The sequence below is a fragment of the Oryctolagus cuniculus genome, chromosome 18 (genome assembly GCF_964237555.1).
Source record: "Oryctolagus cuniculus chromosome 18, mOryCun1.1, whole genome shotgun sequence".
NCBI lineage: Eukaryota > Metazoa > Chordata > Mammalia > Lagomorpha > Leporidae > Oryctolagus > Oryctolagus cuniculus.
The window spans coordinates 66235689-66258304 of NC_091449.1; the positions used below are offsets into that span (position 1 = coordinate 66235689).

The 22616-nt window shown below is 54.7% G+C and overlaps 1 protein-coding gene across 1 annotated transcript in view; it reads left to right on the plus strand.

Moving 5' to 3' along the window:
* Nucleotides 1-22616, plus strand: part of USP10 (ubiquitin specific peptidase 10) — a 68062-nt gene that overhangs the window by 20860 nt on the left and 24586 nt on the right. The window contains exons 2-4 of the mRNA XM_051847334.2: nucleotides 8000-8068; nucleotides 15840-15900; nucleotides 19294-20313. Of these exons, the coding sequence (XP_051703294.1) occupies nucleotides 8000-8068; nucleotides 15840-15900; nucleotides 19294-20313 (1150 nt within the window). The remainder of the gene's footprint in view (nucleotides 1-7999; nucleotides 8069-15839; nucleotides 15901-19293; nucleotides 20314-22616) is intronic.

Genomic DNA, 22616 nt, shown 5'->3' on the forward strand with positions numbered 1-22616 from the left:
TGTTTAAAGTAAGAGTTAGAGTAAATAAAACACGCCAGCTGGAGTTGTCAAGGTGGACCTGGTCGGCCTCCAGCCTCTGGAAGTGGACTCTGGGCTGTGTGGCATGGAGGCCGTCCTTGCCCCGAAGTGTGTGACCCTGGCGGCGGCAGCGGGGTTCCTCCTCTTCTGTGCAGCACTTACTGTGTGCAGGTACTGCAGTAACTAACCACTGCGGGTGAGACAGATTCACTTCTCGTGGTTCCTCTACGAGATTTTAGAATGAACTTTATGGAGCTTGATGGATGTGACTGACTTTGGAGCGTGGAGAGCACCCAGCAGGGTGAGTTTGAACAAGTGCACGCATCTGTGGTGGCCCGCAGTGCGCGTCTCCCCATGCCCCCCCCAGCCTGTGCTCCTGTTCACCACACTCCTAGCAAAGGCAGCACAGTTTCTGAAATTCTTTCTTTTTTTTATTGATTTTCTGCTGCTTTCTTGCATGTTTTTCCTATCAGGATTGACGCCGTGGTGGTTTGTAATGGATGGGAAAGGGGGGGGGTCCTTGAACTTCTGGGGCTGTCCCACGTAGCATTCACTGAACTCACTCCCTGGTCTGTCAGCTCTGTTCCATACGATAGCAGTTTTAACAGCACATCATGAATGCTGGGAGCTATGGATGTTACCTTGCTGTTTGGTACTAGTTTTGATTGAGCAAAGCAAGTTAAAACCTAACCGCTATTAGGTTATTTAGTCCTGATACACAGGACAGGAAAGTTGGGCAGAGTGTGTTAAAAACAAATCCTAGAATCTCAGTGAAGCCACTTAAAGAATATACAGGTGGTCTTTTAAAAACTATACTTTGAAAGGTGAGAGGGCTGCATTTTGGGAGGACTTCAGTAGAACAAAATATGTAGACCCATGAATGTAGACACTGTTTGTGGTACTTTTCAGATTTATTTGAGAGGCAGAATGACACACATGCACACACACACATGAACACATGGATCTTCCGTCTGTTGGTTCACTTCCCAGATGCTCACAACACTGTCTGAAACCAGAAACTCCGTCCAGGTCTCCCACCTTAGGTGGCAGGGACCCTAGTACTTGGGTCATCATATGTTGCCTCCCAGGTACAGTAGCAGGAAGCTGGGTCCAAAGTGGAAGAACTGGAGCTGGCGCTGTGGCGTAGTGGGAAAAGCCACCGCCTGCAGTGCCAGCATCCCATATGGGCACCAGTTCGAGTCCCAGCTGCTCCACTTCCGATCCAGCTCTCTGCTATGGCCTGGGAAAGCAGTGGAAGATGGCTCAAGTCCTTGGACCCCTGCACCTGCGTGGGAGACGTGGAGGAAGCTCCTGCCTCCTGGCTTTGGATCGGTGCAGCTCCAGCTGTTGTGGTCATCTGAGGAGTGAGTGAACCAGTGGATGGAAGACCTCTCTGTCTCTGCCTCTCCTCTTCTCTCTGTGTAACTCTGACTTTCAAATAAATAAATCTTTAAAAAAAAAAAAATAAGAACATAGAGTGGAGGAGCTGGGACTCTCCCAGACACTGCAGTGTGGGCTGCGGGTGTCCCCGGTGGGGTTTACCCAGCAGTACCACGAAGCCTGCACTCTGTTTGACGCGTCTCCGCTGCGGGAGGGTGCTGTCTGCAGTTGGCATCCTGTTGGTCTGCTTTGTTCCCTTGTCCTCGGGACCCACTGTTCCAGGAAAGGAAAACCAAATCCTGATGGAGCCCAGCTGGTGGAGGGACTTCTGCCTCGCTCTCCTTTCTCCCTCTTTCTGCATTTGTCATTTGTATCGTTCGCTGCAGCTTGCCGTTTGCTTGACCTGGAACAAAACTGTGCGTGTCCTGATATCCTGAATCCTCTGCTTGTCTACTTAGACTTGACTTTCATAATCTAGTGCACAATGAGTATTGTTAAATCAACAAAATGCCTGTTGTGTGTTGGCTGAACAGTGTTGTCTCCAGGTGTCCCCAGAAGCCCACGCCACTTCCTGGGGGTGAAGCCACTGGGTGCATCCAGTAGTAGATGCGAGTGGGCTTCTCCCTTCCACCCCTGCGGAACTCGGGAGAGCTCAGTAGGGAGCGATGACCTGGTTTCTTACTCAGTGTTTTACTGGGATGTAGTTCACATGCCCTGCTCTCCACGCCAGTGTATGCCTCTCAGTGGCTTTAATGCGCTCAGGGTTGGCGCCCATTTCCATAAAGTTTAGAATGGTTCACCACCCACTCAAGCAGGGCTGGGAGCCTTTTTTCTGTCAAGGGCCATTTGAATATTTATAACATGGTTTGTGGGCCATACAAAATAATTAACTTAAAAATTAGCCTGCTGTAGATGCACTGAGTTTTGAGTCTCACCTGCTGTTGCCTTGGCAGGGTCAAACCAAATGGTTTTGCCTTCTGCAGCCTGTGGGCTGAGGCTTCCCAGCCCCTGACAACCACGCTCTGCTTTCTGTCTCTGTGGGGTTGCCTGATTTGAACATTTCACATGACCAGAATCACACATTGAGAGTCTGGCTGCTTTTGATTGGCTGTTTTCGGGGTCATCCTTGTTGTACAGTATGTCGCTAGCTTGATGACATTTTCAAACCTGTATTTCTTTTAAAATTTATTTATTTATTTGAAAGGCAGAGTTACACAGAGACCAGGTGAGAGACATCTTCCATCTGCTGATTTACTCCCTAAATGGCTGCAACAGCCAGGGCTGGGGAAGGCCAAAGCCAGAAGGTGGGAGCTTCGTCTGGGTCTCCCACATGGGTGGCGGGGTCCCAAGTACTGAGCCACCCTCCACTGCTTTTCCAGGCGTATCAGCAGGGAGCTGGATCGGAAGTGGAAGTGGAGCAGCCGGCGCCCACATGGGATGCCGGCACAGCAGGTGGCAGCATCCCTTTGGGGGCAACCTACATCCTATTTGGGTTTCCAGAGAGATAATGCCTTGGCTAGTGAACAGCTCAGCGTGCTGGGCTTGGGCGCCCCCTAGTGCTACATCTGGGCTCCCGCGAAGGGAGCTGCTGCCGCCGGCACTCTCAGCTCAGCTCTGAGCTGCCCTCAGACCCAGCTGTCCTCCTTCGGCCTTCCCTGGGCTTTGGTCAAGGAATTTACACGCTTTCTGACGGTCATGTCTTTGGTGCTCCTTTACCGTGAACACTGGCATTTCCAGCTTTGCCCAACCCCTTCCCTGGGGAGGTAATCCTAGGCCCTCCAGTGCCGAGGTAGCCCCAGTCTCCTCCTGAAGTGGCCCGTCTGGCTGCCTGTGCCTCGGGGAGGCGTACAGAGCTCCTTCCAGCCACGCTGTGGGCTTGCCGTCGTTCCCAAGTGTCCATGTTTTCTCCACATGGTTTTTCTGGAGAGATGGGGTTGTGCCTGCCTGAGGTGGAGTTGAGTTGGATACGGAGGGTTGCACAGCTCCGGTGCTCGCCAGCCTCTGAGGTGTGGCCCGCGGGGAGGCAGTGTCTTCTGCTCCTCTCCTGGTAGTCCTCTGACTCTGGTGGGGGTTGCTGCTGAGCCAGGAGCTTGCAGGGGAGTAGAGTCCCCGCGGCGCCTCCTGGTGCCTGCTCTGAGCCTCACAGCAGACGGCGTGGGCTTCCCCGTTCCGGCAGCTTTGTCCTGTATTTTACTCCCCTCTGTTCTTCAAGGCAGAGCTAATGCATGTGGCCTGTCGCACTTCCTTCTCCACTAACTTATGAGTCCTGTGAAGTCAGGCACAGAATTATTTTTCTTTATTTTACCTAAAAGCAAGATCCATCCCCACCCCAGGCTTAGCAGGCTTGAAGACGAGTGTTGTGACTCCAGAGGAAGGAGGATGCGTGCATTCAAGGTCACGGTGCTTTTCAGCTTTAGCAGCTTTTTAAAAAGATTTATTTTATTTATTTGAAAGATAGAGTTACAGAGAGAGCTCTTCCTCTGCTGGTTGACTCCCCAGATGACCGCAACGGCCAGAGCTGAGCTGATCCGGAGCCAGGAGCTTCTTCCGGGTCTCCCACGTGGGAGCAGAGGCCCCAGATTCTGGACTATGTTCTGTTGGTTTCCCAGGCCATAGCAGAGAGCTGGATCAGAAGTGGAGCAGCCGGGACGCATAGGGGATGGCGGCACTGCAGGCTGGGGTTTTAACCAGTACCACACTGCTGTCCCCCAGCTCATCTTTATTTTATTTTGTTGTCATTTTTTTAAAAAGAGTCTTTATTTGGATATGATTTCAGACTTACAGAAATTATGAAGCACAAATAGTACACAAAACTCCCAAGTACTCCTTTCCCCAGGCTGGCCTGGTGTTCAGATTTAACCCTGTTTGCTTAATCATTTCTGTGTGCTAGAAGTTTCTCTGTATGCTGTGTAAACACACAGGTATACCCAGACACTGACTCACAGACACACACTTGCTTATGAACCTTTGAGGTGAGGGCAGGCGACGTGTGCCCGGCCCTCCCCCCGACCACTGAGCGTGCGTTTCCGAAGCGTCCGGGTACTTCCTTACAAGCGCTGGCGCCGTTGTCACTTTCCTGCTCATACCAGTGCCGTGCTTCCCTGCCGCCCACCTCCGGCCTTGCCAGCTGACCTCCAGGGTGCTCTGGCCCAGGACACAGTCCAGGGTCAGGCCTTGCTGGGACTTTGCGCCAGGCTGTCTTTCCCTCGGTGACAGCCCTCTTTTGGCAAACACCCAGATTTCTGTTTGAAAACTGGAGAGAGGCTTTTAGAGGAGGAGGCCTGCAGTGGGCTGTTCTGGCTGCCCCTGGCCAGCTTGTCACTGTTGCCACACAGGCCTGTCTGCAGCCACCGGGCAGAACCATTCCCGGGGAGTCCTTGTCGCTGAAATGGCAGGGCAGCGAGTTTCTGTCCACTCACTGGAATTTGCTGCGGGGTAAATATTCGGCCTTTGCTTTGCTTTTGCAGGTTATCAGCGTATTTAAAAATACCCCCCCACCCCCCCTACCAAATTTATGTAAGCTGTGCTTTAACTTATAAGTGCCACTTCTGTTTGCTGCGTTGGAACAGCGCTGATAATAAATGCCTCTTGACAGTACTGCTTCCTGGCTCCGTCTTGGAATGATGCATGTGGCTTTGCCAGTACTGAAGTGGCAGCTTGCAGCCTTGTTGGGGATGTTATTGTATCATTCCATGGGAGTGTTTGATGGTTACTCTAGGTACTGGATACTTTGCCTAGAAAGAAACAGTTACCATTTGTAAAACATTGACTGCAGTTGGAGGGAATGTGTTTTAGAGATCTCAGTGGCTTGGCCTTTGCCGAATCCTTCCTGTGCAGTTCAGAGCCCTGGGAGGAGTCTGTGTGGGGCTTCGCTGCCCCAGGAGTAGAAACCCCAGCTCCTGGCCTCAGAGAAGGCCGTAGCCAGGGCTCAGATGAGATCAGTGTGTCACTGCTGTCGCCTCCCCCTGTTTTTTTGCATTTAATTGATTTATTTGAAAGGAAGAGTTACAGGGCCCGTGTTGTGGTGCAGCAGGTTAAGCCTTGCCTGTGACACCAACATCCCACAGCTAGTGTGCCGATTTGTGTTTTGGCTGCTCCAGTTCCAATCCAGCTCCCTGCTGATGGCCTGGGAAAGCAGCAGAAGACGGCCCAGTGCTTGGACAGTCTGGATGAGATTCCCAGCTCCTGGTTCAGCCTGGCCCAGTCCCTGCTGGCGGTGGTCTGGGGAGTGCTCCAGGGAGTGGAAGGTCACACTGGCTCTCCCTCTGTGATGCTGCCTTTCAAATAAGTAACTAAATCCTCGGAAAAGAATTACATATGTGTATGTGTGTGTGGAGAGAGAGAGCGCGTGAGGGGGCGCTTTCATTCTCGGGTTCACTCCCCAGAAGACCACAGAGACCAGGACTGGGCCACACCAAATCCAGGAGCCTGGATCTCCTTCTGAGTCTGCGCGTGGTCTGGCCTTCCCAGGCTACATGAGCAGTGAGCTGACTCGGAAGCGGAGCAGCTGGGCTGTGAGCCGACGCTCACGTTAGATGCCGACGTCGCAGGCAGCTGGTGACCTGCTCTGCTGCAGGCCCCTCCTGGATTCATTTTCTAGAAATTTTAAATGGCCCCCCAAGAAAAAGGTTTGTGGGTGTCGGAGAATGTTGTTTTTCTTTTACGCTTGAGTGGTTATCTAGCCCTAGCACAGAATTCTGTAAAGCAAAGTGCTCTAGAATTGTAGGAACAAACCATTTTCTCTTGGAACCTTGAGAGATTGCCCCTTGCTCTCTGCTGATTGTCCCGTCGAGCCCTCCTGAAGAGTTCTCCAGCTTAGTCTCCTGCCCTCGTTCCTGGATAGCTCCTCACGGCTGTCTGGTGGCTGGGCTGTGCCGGGCTGAGATCAGTGAACTTTCCCCCTGCTGGAGATGACAGGAAGGTCGGTCTGAGCCTACAGTGAGAGCGTGTGAGAAGTCCTTGTAAACTGCTGGAGACTGCTTGTTTTCACTGTTACTGTGAAGGCAGAATTTCTTGTGTAAAAGATTTGTTTGCAGGGCCCCCAGCTCTGTGGTGTAGTAGGTTAAGCCTCCACTTGTGGTGCCGGCATCCCATGTGGGCGCCAGTTTGTGTGCTACCTGCTGCACTTCTGATTCAGCTCCTTGCTAATGCGCGTCGGAGGGCAGTGGAGGATGCCCACGTGCTTGGGCCCTGCCTCCAGGTGGGAGACCCCAAAGAAGCTCCTGGCTCCTGGCTTTGGGTTGGCCCAGCACCAGCTGTTGCTGTTGTGGCCCTCTGGGGAATAAACCAGATGGATGGAAGACCTCTGTCTCTCCCTGTCTCTGGCTGTAACTCTGCCTTTCAGATTAATAAATAAACTCTAAAAAATTCATTTGCTGATTTGAAAGGCAGAGTGACAGAGAGAGTGAGCGAGAGAGCCTGAATGAACTTCCATGTGCTGGTTTGCTCCTCAGACGGCTGCAGCAGTGAGGTCTGAGCCAGGCGGTAACCAGAAGCGGGGGACGCCATCCTGGTCTCCCACGTGGGTAGCTGGGCCGCAGGCACCTGAGCCACCGTCTGCAGCCTTCCAGGCACATTAGCAGGAAGCAGAGCAGCTGGGACTTGAGCTGGCACTCCAGCAGGGGATGCTGGTGTCACAGATGGCAGATGAGCCCATTGTGCCACGGCGCCGGCCCCCAGCACACGGTATCTCTGTGGACCTGAGCAGGTGTGTGTAGACACCATGTGAAGATGGTTTTGGTTTTGCTGTTTGCTCACGGTTTGGGTGAATGTTGCCTTGAGCCTTGTAGAAATGGTTCCCCTGGATGGGATGCCTGCTGCGGGTTCGCGTTTTCAGTAAAAACGAGTGTACCCCTGCATGGTCACTCGCGGTTTCTGAGTCGCGTGCTCGTCGCTTCCTTCGCCAGGCGGCAGGCTCTGAGCTGTGCAGGAGCGGAGGCGCCTCGGCTGTACTCTCAGCTCCCAGTCCCACGCTGCCTGTGCCATTCAGCAGATTCTGAATAATGAGTGAATGAGCCAGCGCCTCGACGGCGGGAATCTGGTCGTACGGTTCTCTTGAAGCTCTGGGGGGATAGGAGCTGTGCGGTGCTTGCCAAGCTCACGTCCGTGTGGTGTAGCCGGAGAGTCAGAGTTCTGTGAAATCTGAGGGTTCACGAGGCTGTGTCTGCAGTCACGTGGACCTGCATCTTGTTCAAGCACATTTTTAAAATTAGAAATTACAGACTCATAAAGGCTGCTAGTCAGGTCTGGCTGTCCCTTTTGGGATTTCCCTGTCTCCCTGTTGTGACCTGTGCCCTCTGCAGGAAGAGTCGGGCGAGGCGGCGTGTGCATGTGCGTGTGCGTGTGCGTGCAGAAGCCGCTGCCTCAGAACGTGCTTGCTCAGGCCGGCAGCGTGTAGAAGAGCTTCAGTGGTGTTTTCCCTCTTACGTGGGAAGACACTGTCTCTGGACGCGGATTTGCCCTCCGTTTGTTGAGTTGAGAGGGTGTGGGGTATTCTGCACCCAATGCTTCACAGGTAGTGTCAGGAGACGTAGCGTGTTTTCCTGAGTGTGTGTAACTCGTGTATTTTATCTGACCAGCAATGCCCTTTTTTGTTTTTCAGTATATTTTTGGAGACTTTAGTCCTGATGAATTCAATCAGTTCTTTGTGACTCCTCGCTCTTCCGTTGAGGTAAGATAAAGCTGTTGCAGTGAGTGAAGTGTGCAGGTGTGAAGTGGTGGTTACGTGTTTACTTTTTTTTTTTTTTTTTTTTTTTTTTTTTTTTTTGACAGGCAGAGTGGACAGTGAGAGAGAGAGACAGAGAGAAAGGTCTTCCTTTGCCGTTGGTTCACCCTCCAATGGCCGCCGCGGCCGGCGCGCTGCGGCCGGCGCACCGCGCTGATCCGATGGCAGGAGCCAGGAGCCAGGTGCTTTTCCTGGTCTCCCATGGGGTGCAGGGCCCAAGCACCTGGGCCATCCTCCACTGCACTCCCTGGCCACAGCAGAGGGCTGGCCTGGAAGAGGGGCAACCGGGACAGAATCCGGCGCCCCGACCGGGACTAGAACCCGGTGTGCCGGCGCCGCTAGGCGGAGGATTAGCCTACTGAGCCGCGGCGCCGGCTACGTGTTTACTTTTAAGCGCACGATTCCCCTGTACTGAAAAATAGACGCTAACAGGAGCTTCCTAGGCCCATCGGCTACACGTGACTGATGGTGGCATTTCACTGTTTGCCCTGACGTCTTCGAGAAAGAGATCGCTGCCACGGGCGTCTCCTTCCCGGAGACTCGGACTCTGCCGGCCTTGCAGTGTGGCCCCTGACTGCTCTCCTCTCTGCTACCTGTGTGTACACCGCACAGTAAACCCTGTCCTGTGATCGCTCTGCTGATTTTATCCTTTGGTTGTTTAATTTTTTTTAAAGATTTATTTTTTACTTTAGAGTCAGAGTTACACAGAGAGAGGAGGGACCCAGAGAGAGGTCCTTCATCCGCTGGTTCACTCCCCAAATAGCCGCAACGGCCAGAACTGCTCTGATCCGAAGCCAGGAGCCAGGAGCTTCTTCCAGGTCTCCCATGTGGGTGCAGGGGCCCAAGGACTTGGGCCATCTTCTACTGCTTTCCCAGACCATAGCAGAGAGCTGGATTGGAAGTGGAGCAGTCAGGACTAGAACTGGCACCCGTATGGGATGCCGGCGCTTCAGGCCAGGGCATTAACCCGCTGCGCCACAGTGCTGGCTCCTGTTGTTTAATTTAAGCTAACATTCTTCACATTTGTTTATGCCACTACATTTGTCCTGTGATTTAATTGCTCTGTGCCATTGATTGAATGCGCATTCACTTGCCTTTGGGGCACTGTAGGTGCGGAGTGCGTGTCTCCGTGTGTGGTGCTGGGGTGCGTGTCTCCCGTGTGTGGTGCTGGGGTGCGTGTCTCCCGTGTGTGGTGCTGGGGTGTGTGTCTCCCGTGTGCGGTGCTGGGGTGTGTGTCTCCCGTGTGTGGTGCTGGGGTGTGTGTCTCCCGTGTGTGGTGCTGGGGTGTGTGTCTCCCGTGTGCGGTGCTGGGGTGTGTGTCTCCCGTGTGTGGTGCTGGGGTGCGTGTCTCCCGTGTGCGGTGCTGGGGTGCGTGTCTCCCTGTGCAGTGCTGGGGTGCATGTCTCCCGTGTGCAGTGCTGGAGTGAGTGTCTCCCTGTGGGCGCTCCTGTGTGGCTTCCGCAGGATCTGTGTGCGGGCTCTGTGGAAGGTGAGCACCGTAGCTCTCCTGAGGCTCTGGGTAGTCTAGTCTGCCCTACAGCAGCACCGCAGGAGAGGTTTCTAGCTTGGATGTTTAAAAATCCCTGCTGACGTTGCACGTTGGCATCTGTACACCTGCCCACAGTGTGCTGTGTGAGTGGGTCCTCAGTGTTCTGCCTGCCATGTCCCAAGTTCACCCAGGTGAGCGTGTCTCGATGGCCTCACCCCTCTCCACAGCCGTATCTTAAAATCATGTGGCTTGTCTTTGTTTTTCTTTTCTTTTTTAAAGATTTATTCATTTATTTGAAAGGCAAAGTTATAGAGAGGCAGAGAGAGAGAGAGAGGTCTTACTGCCACTGGTCCACTCCCCAGGTGGCCACTGAGCTGAAGCCAGGAGCGGGGGACTTCCTCCAGGTCTCCCACGTGGGTGCTGGGGCCCAGCAGGGGTCTGGATTGCAAGTAGAGCGGCTGGACTCAAACCAGTGCTCATGGGGTGTGGGCACTGCACACGGCAGCTTCACCTGCTACACCGCAGCGCTGGCCCCGTCTTTTCTTTTTGATGGGTTTGTGGGATTCGTGATCGTTAGTTAGTTTTGCATGTTGCAGTCATGTCTTCCTAGCACAAAGGCCTTTATGCTTCACATTTGATGTGCCTTGTGTGTGACAGGAGTTAGTTTTTAACTTCAATATCAAGTATATTGTTTTTTTCCCCCTCATGGCTCGTGAACTTTAGTTTTAAAAAATATCTTTAAGAAATTCTTCCCTTCCCTGTGGTGGTAAAGCGTTTGTTCTGCCTTTCCTGTTGGGGACGCATCCGAGTCCGCGGAAGGGGGACCAGCGTGGATGCCCTCATCCCAGGACCAGCACGAGGACCAGAGCCGCGGCTCTGTATCAGTTACAGTTCAGGAGCCTGCATGGTGGCTAGCTAATCCCCGGCCACTGGGTGTTTCCCGGCCACAGCAAGTGCTCGGTGTGAGGGGACAGTGAGCGTGAGGAGTGCTGGGCTCCCGCGGTCACCACCGAGCCCCGCTTTGGCCTCCTGATGGCAGGTAAGATCATGGCCACCGTCTGCGCACACCCGCTGTGGTGTGGCTGCAGCGTGGACCAGTCTCGCTGTGCTCTTGGTGCTTGACGGGCTGTTAGAACCCCGACAGAGCGTTGCTCCCTGAGCTGGGGCAGTGTGTGGTGCTGGAGTCCTCGCATCCTCTCTGCCAGGCTCCCTCCTCTCAGCTGTGTAGTTGGAATGCCACAGGCAAGAGGAGGTGGCCAGGAGCTTGATCAGAATCAGGTTACTTTGTGTGTGACCGTACATACTAATGTTGTTTTTTTTTTTTTTTAAAGTAGCTGATGTATTTTCTAGAACTGTGCTATAGTGAATAAACAAGTGTGGGCTCCAAATAAATTTCTACAGTGGAAGAAAGATAGTAAGCTTGTTCAGTGAGCGTGTGTGAAGCCATCGCAGACGTGTTGTGTTCAGAAATAGGGAGCAAGCGCTCCCTCCGGAACAGCACAGGGTCTCACAGCTCTGCCTCAGCACAGTCTGTGGGCGTGCCTGGGGGACTGGTTTTCAGTTAAGGCAGTTATTCTCAATTTGGGGTCTTAATGTGATTTCAGAAGAGGGTCTTTTGGATCGAGATGAGGAGACATGGTGGCAGCACCATGAGGGAACTTTATTTTTATTTGAAAAGCAGAGAGACAGAGAGGGATCAGTATTCCTTTTTTTTTTTTTTTAAAAAGATTTATTTTATTTGAATGAGTTACACAGAGAGAGAGGTGTCTTTCATCGGCTGGTTCATTCCCCAAATGACCACAATGGCCAGAGCTGAGCTAACCCGAAGCCAGGAGCCAGGAGCCAGGAGCTTCTTCCTGGTCCCCCGCACAGGTACAGGGGTCCAAGGACTTTGGCCATCTTCCACTGCTTTCCCAGGCCATAGCAGAGAGCTGCATTGGAAGTAGAGTAGCTGGGACTCGAACTGGCACCCATATGGGATGCAGGCACTGCAGGCTGGGGCTTTAACCCGCTGCGCCACAGTGCCAGCCCCAGGATCGATATTCCCTTGGCTGGTTTTATTCTCCAAATGTCTGCTACAGCCAGGACTGCACCAGGCTGAAGCCAGGAGGCAGGGACTCCCCTGTGGGTGGCAGGGCCATCTTCTGCTGCTTCTCACATGCGTATTAGCAAGAAGCTGAATTGAAGTGCCGGCTGTGGCTCATACCACATCCTATGTGGGATTTGGGTGTCCCAGGGGGTGACCTCCCTGCTGTGCCAAGCGCCTGCCCCCATAAGGGGCTTTGTAGCATGGCCACTTGGTCCAGGGGCAAGGATGTGGCCTGCACCAGACCAGACTGGGCGCTGTTTGTGTCTCACTTAACTAGCTTACAGTGTTTGATGTTGGCTTAGTTTGTGTTTGGGGGTGAATTTTATGCTTTTGTTTTCATTTCTAAAATTTTGTTGTCTGGTCTGTCCTATCCACGTGTTTGTCCTCCTGCCTCTGTTTGTTCTTCATACAAGTTCATGTTCTGTTCATACGTGTTTTGCTCTCGATGTTTGGTAGTTCCGGGGACTGTTGAGCTGGGTGACAGGGTGGTTACCACAGCCCCACCAGCGGCAGTGTTCTGCTCCCTCTGCAAATAGATGACGTCATGCTGATGTGTGTGGTTGTGAAGCTGTTTGGACCTAGAAACTGATTCTTCTTGTCCCCCCCCCCCCCTTTTTTTTTAAATTTGAACATAGAGAGAGAGAGAGTGCTCCCATCTGCTGTTCATTCCCTAAAAGCTTGAAACCGGACTGTGGCGCTGAACTGGGACTCCGATAGGGATGGGGGTGTTCCAACCTAGGGTACTGACCACCGTCGAAGTGTCCACCCCCAGAGAGTAATCATGTCCCCGGGGTGGACATGGGGTGCAGCCCCCGTGTCCATGCCTGCCTGAGTCCTGGCTGCTCCTCTTGTGATCCAGCTTCCTGCTAAGGCGCGGGGAAGGCAGTGGGTAGTGACTTGGGTATTTGAGTCCCTGCCACTTCACATGGCAGACCAGGCTCCTGGTTTCAGCCCGGCCCAGCCCCAGCTGCTCTGGGCATTTGGGAAATGAACCAGTGGGTAGAAGGTAGCATGCCTGCCTGCCTCCCCCCTCCCCCCCATTCTTCACTACCCCCCCCCCCCCCACCACCACCACCACTCTGGCTTTCAGTAAATAAATAAATCTTGGCCGGTGCTGCAGCTCACTAGGCTAATCCTCCGCCTTGCGGCGCCGGCACACCGGGTTCTAGTCCCGGTCGAGGCGCCGGATTCTGTCCCAGTTGCTCCTCTTCCAGGCCAGCTCTCTGCTGTGGCCAGGGAGTGCAGTGGAGGATGGCCCAAGTGCTTGGGCCCTGCACCCCATGGGAGACCAGGATAAGTACCTGGCTCCTGCCATCGGATCAGCACGGTGCACCGGCCGCAGCACGCTGGCCGCAGCGGCCATTGGAGGGTGAACCAATGGCAAAAGGAAGACCTTTCTCTCTGTCTCTCTCTCTCACTGTCCACTCTACCTGTCCAAAACAAAACAAAACTTAAAAAAAAATTTCTTGATGGTGCAATGATTCTACTTTTTTGCTCCCCAAATAATAGTTTCTGCCACTGGGAGGGGACATGCTAGTGTCATTTGCAAAACGAATAAAGTTATTCTTTTTATTCCAAATTTTAAAAAAAGATTTATTTATTTATTTGAGAGGTAGAGTTACAGACAGAGAGAGGGAGAGACAGAGAGAAATATCTTCCATCTGCTGGTTCACTCCCCAGATGGCTGCAACAGCTGGAGCTGAGCCAATCTGGAGCCAGAACCAGCAGCTTCCTCCGGGTCTCCCACGCGGGTGCAGGGGCCCAAGCACTTGGGCATCTCCCACTGCTTCCCAGGCCACAGCAGAGAGCGGGATCAGAGAGGAGCAGCCGGGACACGGACCATTGCCCAGGTGGGGTGCCGGCTCCAAAGGTAGAAGTTTAGCCCAGCCCCTATTCCAAATATGTTAACTTTTTAAATGTATTTTTATTTGAGAGGTAGAGAGACAGACAGGGAGAGCACTTCTGTCCACTGATTCACTCCCCCAAATGCCCAGAACAGCTGAGACTGTGCCTCTGAAGGCAGGCTCCTGGAACTCAGTCTGAATTCCATGAGTGGCGGGGACCTGCTGCTTCCCCGGGTGTGCGTTTACAGGCGACTGGAAGGGGCACAGCCCAGACGAGGACCCAGGCACTCTGATGCAGGACGTGGGTTTCTAGTGGCATCCTTTTTTTTTTTTTTTAAGATTCATTTATTTATTTGAAAGATTTAGAGAGAGAGAGAGAGAGCGGTCTTCCATCCATGGTTCACTCCCCAATTGGCTGCAACAGCTGGAGCTGCACCAATCCGAAGCCAGGAGCCAGGAGCTTCTTCCAGGTCTCCATGCGGGTGTAGGGCATGGTGTAGGACTTGGCCCATCTTCTGTTCTCTCCCAGGCCACAGCAGAGAGCTGGATCAGAAGTGGAGCAGCCAGGTCTCGAACCGGCACCCATATGGGATGCCGGCGCTTCAGGCCAGGGCATTAACCTGCTGTGACACAGTGTTGGCCCCTTTAGTGGATCTTAACCTCTGCACCACCCCCTACTCACAGTGTCTACAGCCGTCTGGCCCTGGGGGTACACTGCCCCCCGCAGACGCGCCCTCCTGCTCCCGTGTCTACCGTGCACCTGATGGCTGGCTACAGAGGAGGCGTGAGTGGCCGCCGTCAGTGTAGTGCTTCTACCCTGAGTCCCAGGGTGACTGGAATGTGTGCAGCCCTCCAATCCTGACAGTGGTGGGCACCTGTGTTTCCTGTTTGTTACTTGTCTTTGTGGTCATGGACTTGGCTGCACAGAGGCCATTGTAGAGATCCGCAGAGGAGGCCACTTCCCTGGCCGCGGTCTGCAGAACCTCCCAGGAGTGCTTGACCACCAAGCTGCCTCTGTGCCTGTGGGCCGCACGGAGCATCCGAAACCAGTCCATCTAATTGTTTTTAGAGTAATAAATCATTTATATTTTATTTATTGATACACGTAGAGTGAGATCTGCCACCTGTTGGTTCACTCCTGAAATGCCTAGAACAGCCAGCACTGGGCCTGGCCAGAGCTGAGGGCTGGGATCTCAGTCTGGGTCTTCCGTGTGGGTGGCAGGGACCCAGGTACTTGAACCATCACCTCCCTGGGTGTGCATTAGCGGAAAGCCAGAATCTAGCCAGGCCAAGCCTTAACCCCGTACTCCAGAATGGGATGTGGGTGTCCCACACAACATCTTCACTTGTGGATAGACACCTGCCCTGGTGTTCCGGCTCCTGAGTACACACCACGGAGCAGCTAGGAAGAAGAAAAATCAGCGATGCTGTTGATGCATGCCGTCTCTTCAAGCCAGGAACATGGCGTCCAGCTGTCAGTGTGTGGCTGGGTTGAAGGGCGTCGTGATTCCTCACGGGCCTCTCTGCTCTCTGGTCACGCACCTGGCCCTGCCCTGCCAGCTGTGCTGGAGCAGGTGTGGACCCACAGGAAGTGTCCGTCTGTCCCCTGAGGAGCTGGTTGACATGTCTGTTGGAGTGCATTTGTATTTCTTTCTCCCTTCCTTCCTTCCTTCCTTCCTTCCTTCCTTCCTTCATTCCTTCATTCCTGGCAGAGTGGACAGTGAGAGAGACAGAGAGAAAGGTCTTCCTTTGCCGTTGGTTCACCCTCCAATGGCCGCCGCGGCCGGTGCGCTGTGGCCGGCGCACCGCACTGATCAGAAGGCAGGAGCCAGGTGCTTCTCCTGGTCTCCCATGGGGTGCAGGGCCCAAGCACCTGGGCCATCCTCCACTGCACTCCCGGGCCACAGCAGAGAGCTGGCTTGGAAGAGGGGCAACCAGGACAGAATCCGGCGCCCCGACCGGGACTAGAACCCGGTGTGCCGGCGCCGCAAGGCGGAGGATTAGCCCAGTGAGCCGCGGCGCCGGCCTTGTATTTCTTAGGACTTCACTTTTTAATCTGTTAATCTGTTACTAGATCACTTTTTAATCTGTTACTAAATATCTGAGTGCTTTCTGGTAGTATTTCTTCCTTTCAGTTAAACGAAGGTGGTTTGTATTTTCCATTCATGTTATTCTGATAGAAGAAGTGTCTTAGGGTGAAGCGGCCAGGATAAAGAACTGTACAGAAATGTCACCGTGTCAAATAGCATGCATCGGATGTTAACATTAAAGTGCGTTCTCTGATTGCTCGTGCAGCTTCCTCCCTACGGTGGAGCAGTGCTGTGTGACGGCCGGGCTGCGGAGGAACCACCCGATGGTAAGCCGCTCCTCCCCGCTCCCCTCCCTGAGTCCCGGCCATGCGAGCGGGACGGGCTGGCCCAGGCTTCGCTGCGCATTTCCTCGTGGCTCGAAGCTTGAGTTGCTGAGTCGCTGTGCCTGCTGACTGTGTTAAAGTCGGTGCCGGAGGCGCGCCGTGTCGTGGAGGGAAGGGTTCCGCTTTCCTGGAGCGGTTCTCAGTGCTGCCTCACGCCGGAGCTGTGCTCTGGGTATTTCTTGTCTCGCTCCTGGGGCCATCGCTGGCCTCCAGGCAGGGTCTGAGGCCAGCTGGGAGCTGTTGGCCCTGCAGCGTCCGTTCGTGCCAGCCTGTCCTGCTCAGTGTCGGGCGTTCAGGTGACCTCTGTCCTGGGCGGCTGCTCTGGTGGTCTGTGTCACGGGCGCTGAGCTGAGTAGGAGACAGTGCTTAATGGGGCCCAGGGCCCTGGGACGTATGCAGTCTGGATTACCTCCACGGCCCTTGCTGGCCTCTGAGTGTTTGCTTTGGGAGCCAGGGATTTGGGTCCCCTGTTGGGTTAGGGTGGTCAGACCTGCGGGGGGATTTGCATTATCGAGCCTTGCAAAGATGATCCGTGCTCCTTCTCTCAGTCACATTAGCAGCTTCGTGAGTAACTGATAGTATGTCATGAGAAATACACAGCGAGTAATAGCCCAGGCCACGCAGTGACACGGACCCCGGCCCGGTGCCTGCTCCCTGCTGCGCGCTCGGCGTCTGGGCTGGCCGTGTGCCCTCAGGGGAGCAGGCCTGCTGCGGTGTCGCGGTGCTTCCTCCTGCTGCTGAGTCGCAGCCTCGCTCCCCGGGTGTCGCCACCCTCTTCAGAGACTAGCTGAGCCCGCTCCTCTGTTCTGTGCTCTCTCCCCTCCAAGTCCGTCTGTGTTCGGCAGAAGCCAGCGGGCACCTTTGCCGCCTGTCTGCGTGTGGGCACCAGGCCCCTTGTCCCAGAAGCCCCTTTGTTCTCTAGTGCCTGTGCTGAGCTGCTGGCGTCTGGGCGTGCTTGTCTGTCCGTCTGTCTGTGGTGCAGCGGGGTCTGGGATGTCGGAGCCCTCAGTCCACTTGCTGGATGCATTTCCCGATGCCTCGAAGCCTGCAGGAGGCTGCTTCCCAGCATGCACTTGTCCTCCTTTCCTGAGACAGTTCCCAGTGCCCAGAATGCCCTGTGCCTCACCCACCCCACACTCCAGATCAGCTAACGCCAAGTTCTGCTGACCTTCTCTAGCTTCTGATTGGAACGTGCTCTGCTGTGTCCAGAGTGCTCGTTTGATAAAGCGTCACGGCGCTCTTGTCTGCGGTAAACTCCCTGGCAGGGGCCCTGCCCTGCTAATCACCCTGCACCCCCCACCCCTCCCACCCCACCTACACCAGGCCACTGTGCTGCGTTGCCTGCAGTGAGCAGACTCTGAGAAAGGCTGCATTAGCGTGTCCTTGTTTTGTCTGAGCTGGTTCTCCTTCCCCCGGTAAACCAGCGCGTGCAGTTCATCTACCCCGTGTACTGACTGAATGTGAAGCTGTTCGCAGGCCTTCCCCTCCCCCTCCGATGGACGCGCCGTGGCTGCGCCTCCCCAGCCTGTCGAACGCTCTGTTGGGTAAATGTTTGGGCACAGTTGGGCGTATCGAAGCGGCTCGGTTCATATCACTTCAAGTTCTAGAATGTTTGTGATCTGGTGAGGTTGTGAATTGAGGTGCGGAGGGCCCTGTGTGGCAGACGGTCCTGCGTGAGCTCGCGAGGCTCCGTGCATCTTCTTCCCTGTGTCTGCACAGTGGGTGCCACAGTTCCCGAAGGGGCCACCTCCTGGGTGACTCCCTGCAGGCTGTCTGAGGCCGTGTAGCACTGCAGCTCGGAACATGCTGGAATAAGTGACACCTGAATGTGAAATGGACAGCCGACCCTGGGTGCAACAGTAAACTCATCTCTCTGGTGATTGTGTTCCAAGCAATCAAAAATGAAATGCTCAGTGGCCAGAGGAACCAGACCGTTCTGTTGGTGGCTTCTGATGCAAACTTGCTCTTGGGGGACCATCACCAGGGATCTTTCCCAGGAACTTGTGTTGTCTGGAGAAGGATCCGCACCCCTCACGCTGCAGGAGCCGCCATGTCGGAACCAGCGAAGACTCCGCCCAGGGAGCTGCGCTGCCTCTGCCCCCACGACCGCCTCTGGATCTGTGCTCTCTTCTGAGTACTGAGTACTCCGATTCTTTTCTTGAAATGTGTCCTTGACGGCACCTTGGCCCCTCGCCTTAGATGGGAGGGAATCGTGAGCTGAGGGTCACGCGCTGCCCTTGGCTGCAGAGCGCACACTTTTCCATCAGGTGTGAGAGCCCTGCGGTGCCCGACCCTGCCGATGCTGCTGATGGCAGCCCCGCCCTGGTTTCCCAGACGGGAGTCAGGGCGTGACTGGAGTGTGGAGTGTGTGGCTCGTGGGAGGAGGTCTTGGAGGGCTTCCATGGTCACCAGAAACTCCCAGGCCTGCCTTTATCTCGTGGTGCTTTGGGAAGTATTTTCACTGCCCTGGAGCTGATCCAGGAGGGATTCATGAGTGGACGTGATGGCGCGTCCACGCCGGCGCTGTTTGCGGCCATCAGTTGAGGCCGTCTTGGAGGCCCCGTTGGGAGAGCCCCTGGCAGATCCTGCAGCGGGGGGCTCTTTGCGTGGCTCCTGGCTCCACACGAGGCCCGTGTGGCAGTAGTTAAGTCCCAGCACTCGTCTTCATGATTGTTTCTCTGTAACTTCTCCAGAACGCACATTCCCTTGTCAGAGGCGTGGAGAGAGCTGTGGTGAGGTCACTTCATGTTGAGGGTGTTTTCAAACAGGCACAGCACTGTCTGCTTTTTATTTATTTTATTTATTTGAGAGGCAGAGAGAGAGAGAGGTTTTCCATGCACTGGTTCATTCCCAAAATGTCCATAGTGCCCAGAAATGGGCCACTCTGAAGCCAGGAGCTTCTTCCAGGTCCCCTACGTGGGTGCAGAGGCCCAAGGACTTGGGCCATTTCTGCTGCTTTTCCAGGCCACAGCAGAGAGCTGGATGGGAAGTGGAGCAGCCAGGACACAAACTGGTGCCCATATGGTGCCCTTAGGTGGCTTCACCCGATAACGCCACAGCCCTGTCCCTGCTGTTGGCTTTCTATTACGGATTCATTTTGACTTTACCTTCCGGAAGTCTTCTTGAGCTACGCAGAGAGCTAAGATATGTTCAGGCTTCTGTTTTTTCTGTTGCTCGCTTAAGTAAAACTTTGTAGTTATTATTTTCAGTAAAGAATAGCCTGTTAATTAGGAGAAGGATAATGGTTTTCGTTTTAGAAAAGGAGATGAGTGGTTAGGAGTGCTTCTGTGGGTTGTGCTTCACTAACGGGAAGTTTGTGAATCCTCTCGTTGGCAGGACAAGACTATCAGAGAATTGAGTTTGGAGTCAATGAGGTCATCGAGCCCAGCGCCGCTCTGCCGAGAGCCCCCGGCTGCGGTGTTTCCAGCACGCTGAACCCTCAGGCTCCCGAGTTCATTCTTGGGTGTCCGGCTTCCAGCAAGACCCTTGAGGGCACAGACAAGGAAGCCAGCCACAGCACTGTCGACTGCCAGCACCCAGGCCCTGCCCCAGCCTTGGGTCATGGTTCTCACGTGGAGGCAGACGCCTCAGAGAATGATGGCGGCCCGGGCGGTCTTGGACAGAGGGAGCGGAAAAAGAAGAAGAAGCGGCCCCCTGGCTATTACAGTTACTTGAGGGATGGCGGTGATGACAGTATTCCCACGGGAGCCCTGCTCAATGGCCACGCCAACTCCACGCCCCCGAACAGCGTGGGCACGGAGGACGCGGAGTTCCTGGACGACATGCTCCCGTGCGTCCCGTCCAGGACTTGTCACAGCCCGCGGGACTCCACGGACTCTGTCAGTGACACTGTGCTGGACGGCGAGCCCAGGACTGCAGGGCAGCCCGAGGGGGTCCAGGGGACTGAGGTGGAGCAGTCTTGTCTCCCGGTGGAGACTGGCCGAGAAGGCCTGTTAAGGACAGCGGTGGTTCAGCCCCACGTTGGTACCGATACTACTGAAAACCTTGGAGTTGCTAATGGACAAATACTTGAATCCTCGGGGGAGGTCCCAGCTGCCAACGGGGTGGAGGTGCACACTGTGGGGGACACAGACTCGGACACAGCCAAACCCGAGAGCGCCTCCCTCCCTGCCGACTGCGCCGTGTCTGCGGCAGGCGCCACTGCTGTCAGCCAGCCCGCCAAGTCCTGGGCCAGCCTCTTTCACGACTCTAAGCCCTCGCCCTCCTCGCCTGTGGCCTATGTGGAAACCAAGTATTCCCCTCCTGCCACGTCCCCCCTGGTGTCCGAAAAGCAGGTGGAAGTCAAAGAGGGGGTGGTTCCGGCGTCCGAGGACCCCGCAGCCATGAGGATCGCAGGTATGGTAGAGCGGCGCTCGGAGCGCAGGGGCGGCCGTCTCGTCGGCCGCCGGACGGAGGACCTCACGGCTGGGCCTGGCGTCAGGGTGAATTCCCGGAGGGTGCCAGGGCTTAGCCGTCAGCTGCCGGGGCGGCACGGGGTGCCTGACCTTTGTGTTGAGGGGAAAATCTGTGCCCCTGACCAGCCCCCTTCAGGCTTTGCTGCCTGGAAGTTGTGCTCCACGCCGTGCGCGGTGATACTCTCAGGCACCGTTGACGAGACAGTCCCTATACTACTTCTTTTTATATTAAGATACGTTATTCTGTGAATGACATGGGGTTTTTCCTTTTTTCAATGCTTATTTTGTTTTGTATTTGTATTGAGTAAATGGATTGTATTCAGAGTTTTATCACACCGAAGTCAGCTCTTGACAGGAAAAGAGAAATTATGAATTTAGCCCAAAGTTAGCATTTAATTTAATTTTTATTTTTTAAATAAGCCTGTCTTTAATTCCATTTTCCATGAACTTTTTAAAAAGTTTTTATTTTTTAAAGATTTATTTATTTATTTGAGAGACAGAGGAAGAGAGAGAAAGAGAGGTCTTTGAGCCACTGGATCACTCCCCAGATGGCCGCAACGGCCGCAGCTCGGCCTGTCCGGAGCCAGGAGCCTCTTCCGGTCTCCCACGCGGTGCGGGGCCCAGCACTTGGGCATCTTGCGCTGCTTTCCCAGGCCCCAGCAGGGAGCTGGACGGGAGGAGGCGGAGCAGGCGGGACTGAGCATTTCACTTTCTGTCGCTCCCCCTCTTCGTGGAGAAACGACACTAAACCCCGCCTAGGCTTCATATCCGAGTCACGGCACCATTATGTCGCTCCCCCTCTTCGTGGAGGAACGACACAGGACCCTGCGCTGTTCTTTCGTCTGCTCGGCCCTCCCCGGGTTTGCTGCTGGTTCTTCCCGGGTTGGCTACTATCCCTTCCACCTCCGTGGAAGGGCAGTTCCCCCTGGCCACATTCCCCACTTCCGCAGGGGAGTGGCACTCCGCCGGCCGGCTCTCTGGGGGCTGCACAGGTGTTCCCCTTAGATGTTCCCCTTAGATGTTCCTGGTGCATGCCGTCTCTCTCCTCCTTTATAGTCCTCTTCCACCAATCCCAACTCGGCTGCCCACACGCCGAGTACGCTGCTCTCCTCCAATCAGGAGCAAGTCCTACAGTTTATTAGCTGAACTGGAGGCAGCTGTGTAGAAGCTGTTTACTTCTCTCCCAGCGCCATATGGTGGGAGAGCAGATGCATAGAATAAGTCTTAATTCCAGTAACTCAGTCTAGTCCGGATTGCTCCCCACAACTTTCCAGTGCTAAGGCTCTGAAGTCGGAGCAGTTCCCAGCACAGAGTCGCGTGACTCACAGGTTGCTTTTCCGTTAAAGAAGGAGTTGGAAGTGCGAGGAGTGTGCCTGATGGGGCGCGTCCCAGAAGACAGGCGACTCGGGGCCGTGCGCTGGGCGGCTGGCGGTGAAGTGCAGCCGAGTCGCGGGTCCAGAGCTCTGTGCAGTCGTGGCGCCCAGGAGGCGGCGGCTCTCGCTCCGGGTTTGAGTCTCCCAGGAATTCTCTCCATGACTCTTGAGACTTCCTGCCCGGTTCCCCAGGGTTTTCTCCTGGAACGCCCGTGTGCGTCAGGATGAGCAGGGAGCTGCAGAGAGCGTGCCCTGTTGTGGAAGGTGGGATCCCTCCCGAGATGGCGCACCTGTGATCGCAGTGCGATGACAGCCGGCGACTTTCTCAAGAAAGCGCTTTATCCCCACGCAAAATGCAGCACTTTGAACAATCTTCGTGCTCGGGAGTTCTCCTAACAGGAGGAAGCAGTCAGCAGGCCAGGCAGCAGTGTTTTGGGCTTCATAAGCCTGTTAAAGAGCTGTGTGGTTTTGTATCAGAGCTTATACAAGGTGCTCATTGCAAGGGTGTACTGTTCACAGCCAGGAGAGGGCCGCGCCGGCCTGTGTGTCAGTGAAGACGTTGGACTTTTTTTTTTTTGTTTTTGTTTTTTTAAGATTTATTTATTTATTTGAAAGAGTTAACACAGGGAAGGAGAGGCCGAGAGGGAGGTTTTCTATCCGCTGGTTCATTCCCCACATGGCCGCAACGGCCAGAGCTGCACTGATCCGAAGCCAGGAGCCACGTGGGTGCAGGGACCCAAGGACTTGGGCCATCTTCTTCTGCTTTCCCAGGCCACAGCAGAGAGCTGGATCAGAAGTGGAGCAGCCGGGTCTCAAACCTGCGCCCACATGGGATGCTGGTGCTTCAGGCCGGGGCCTTAACCCGCTGCAC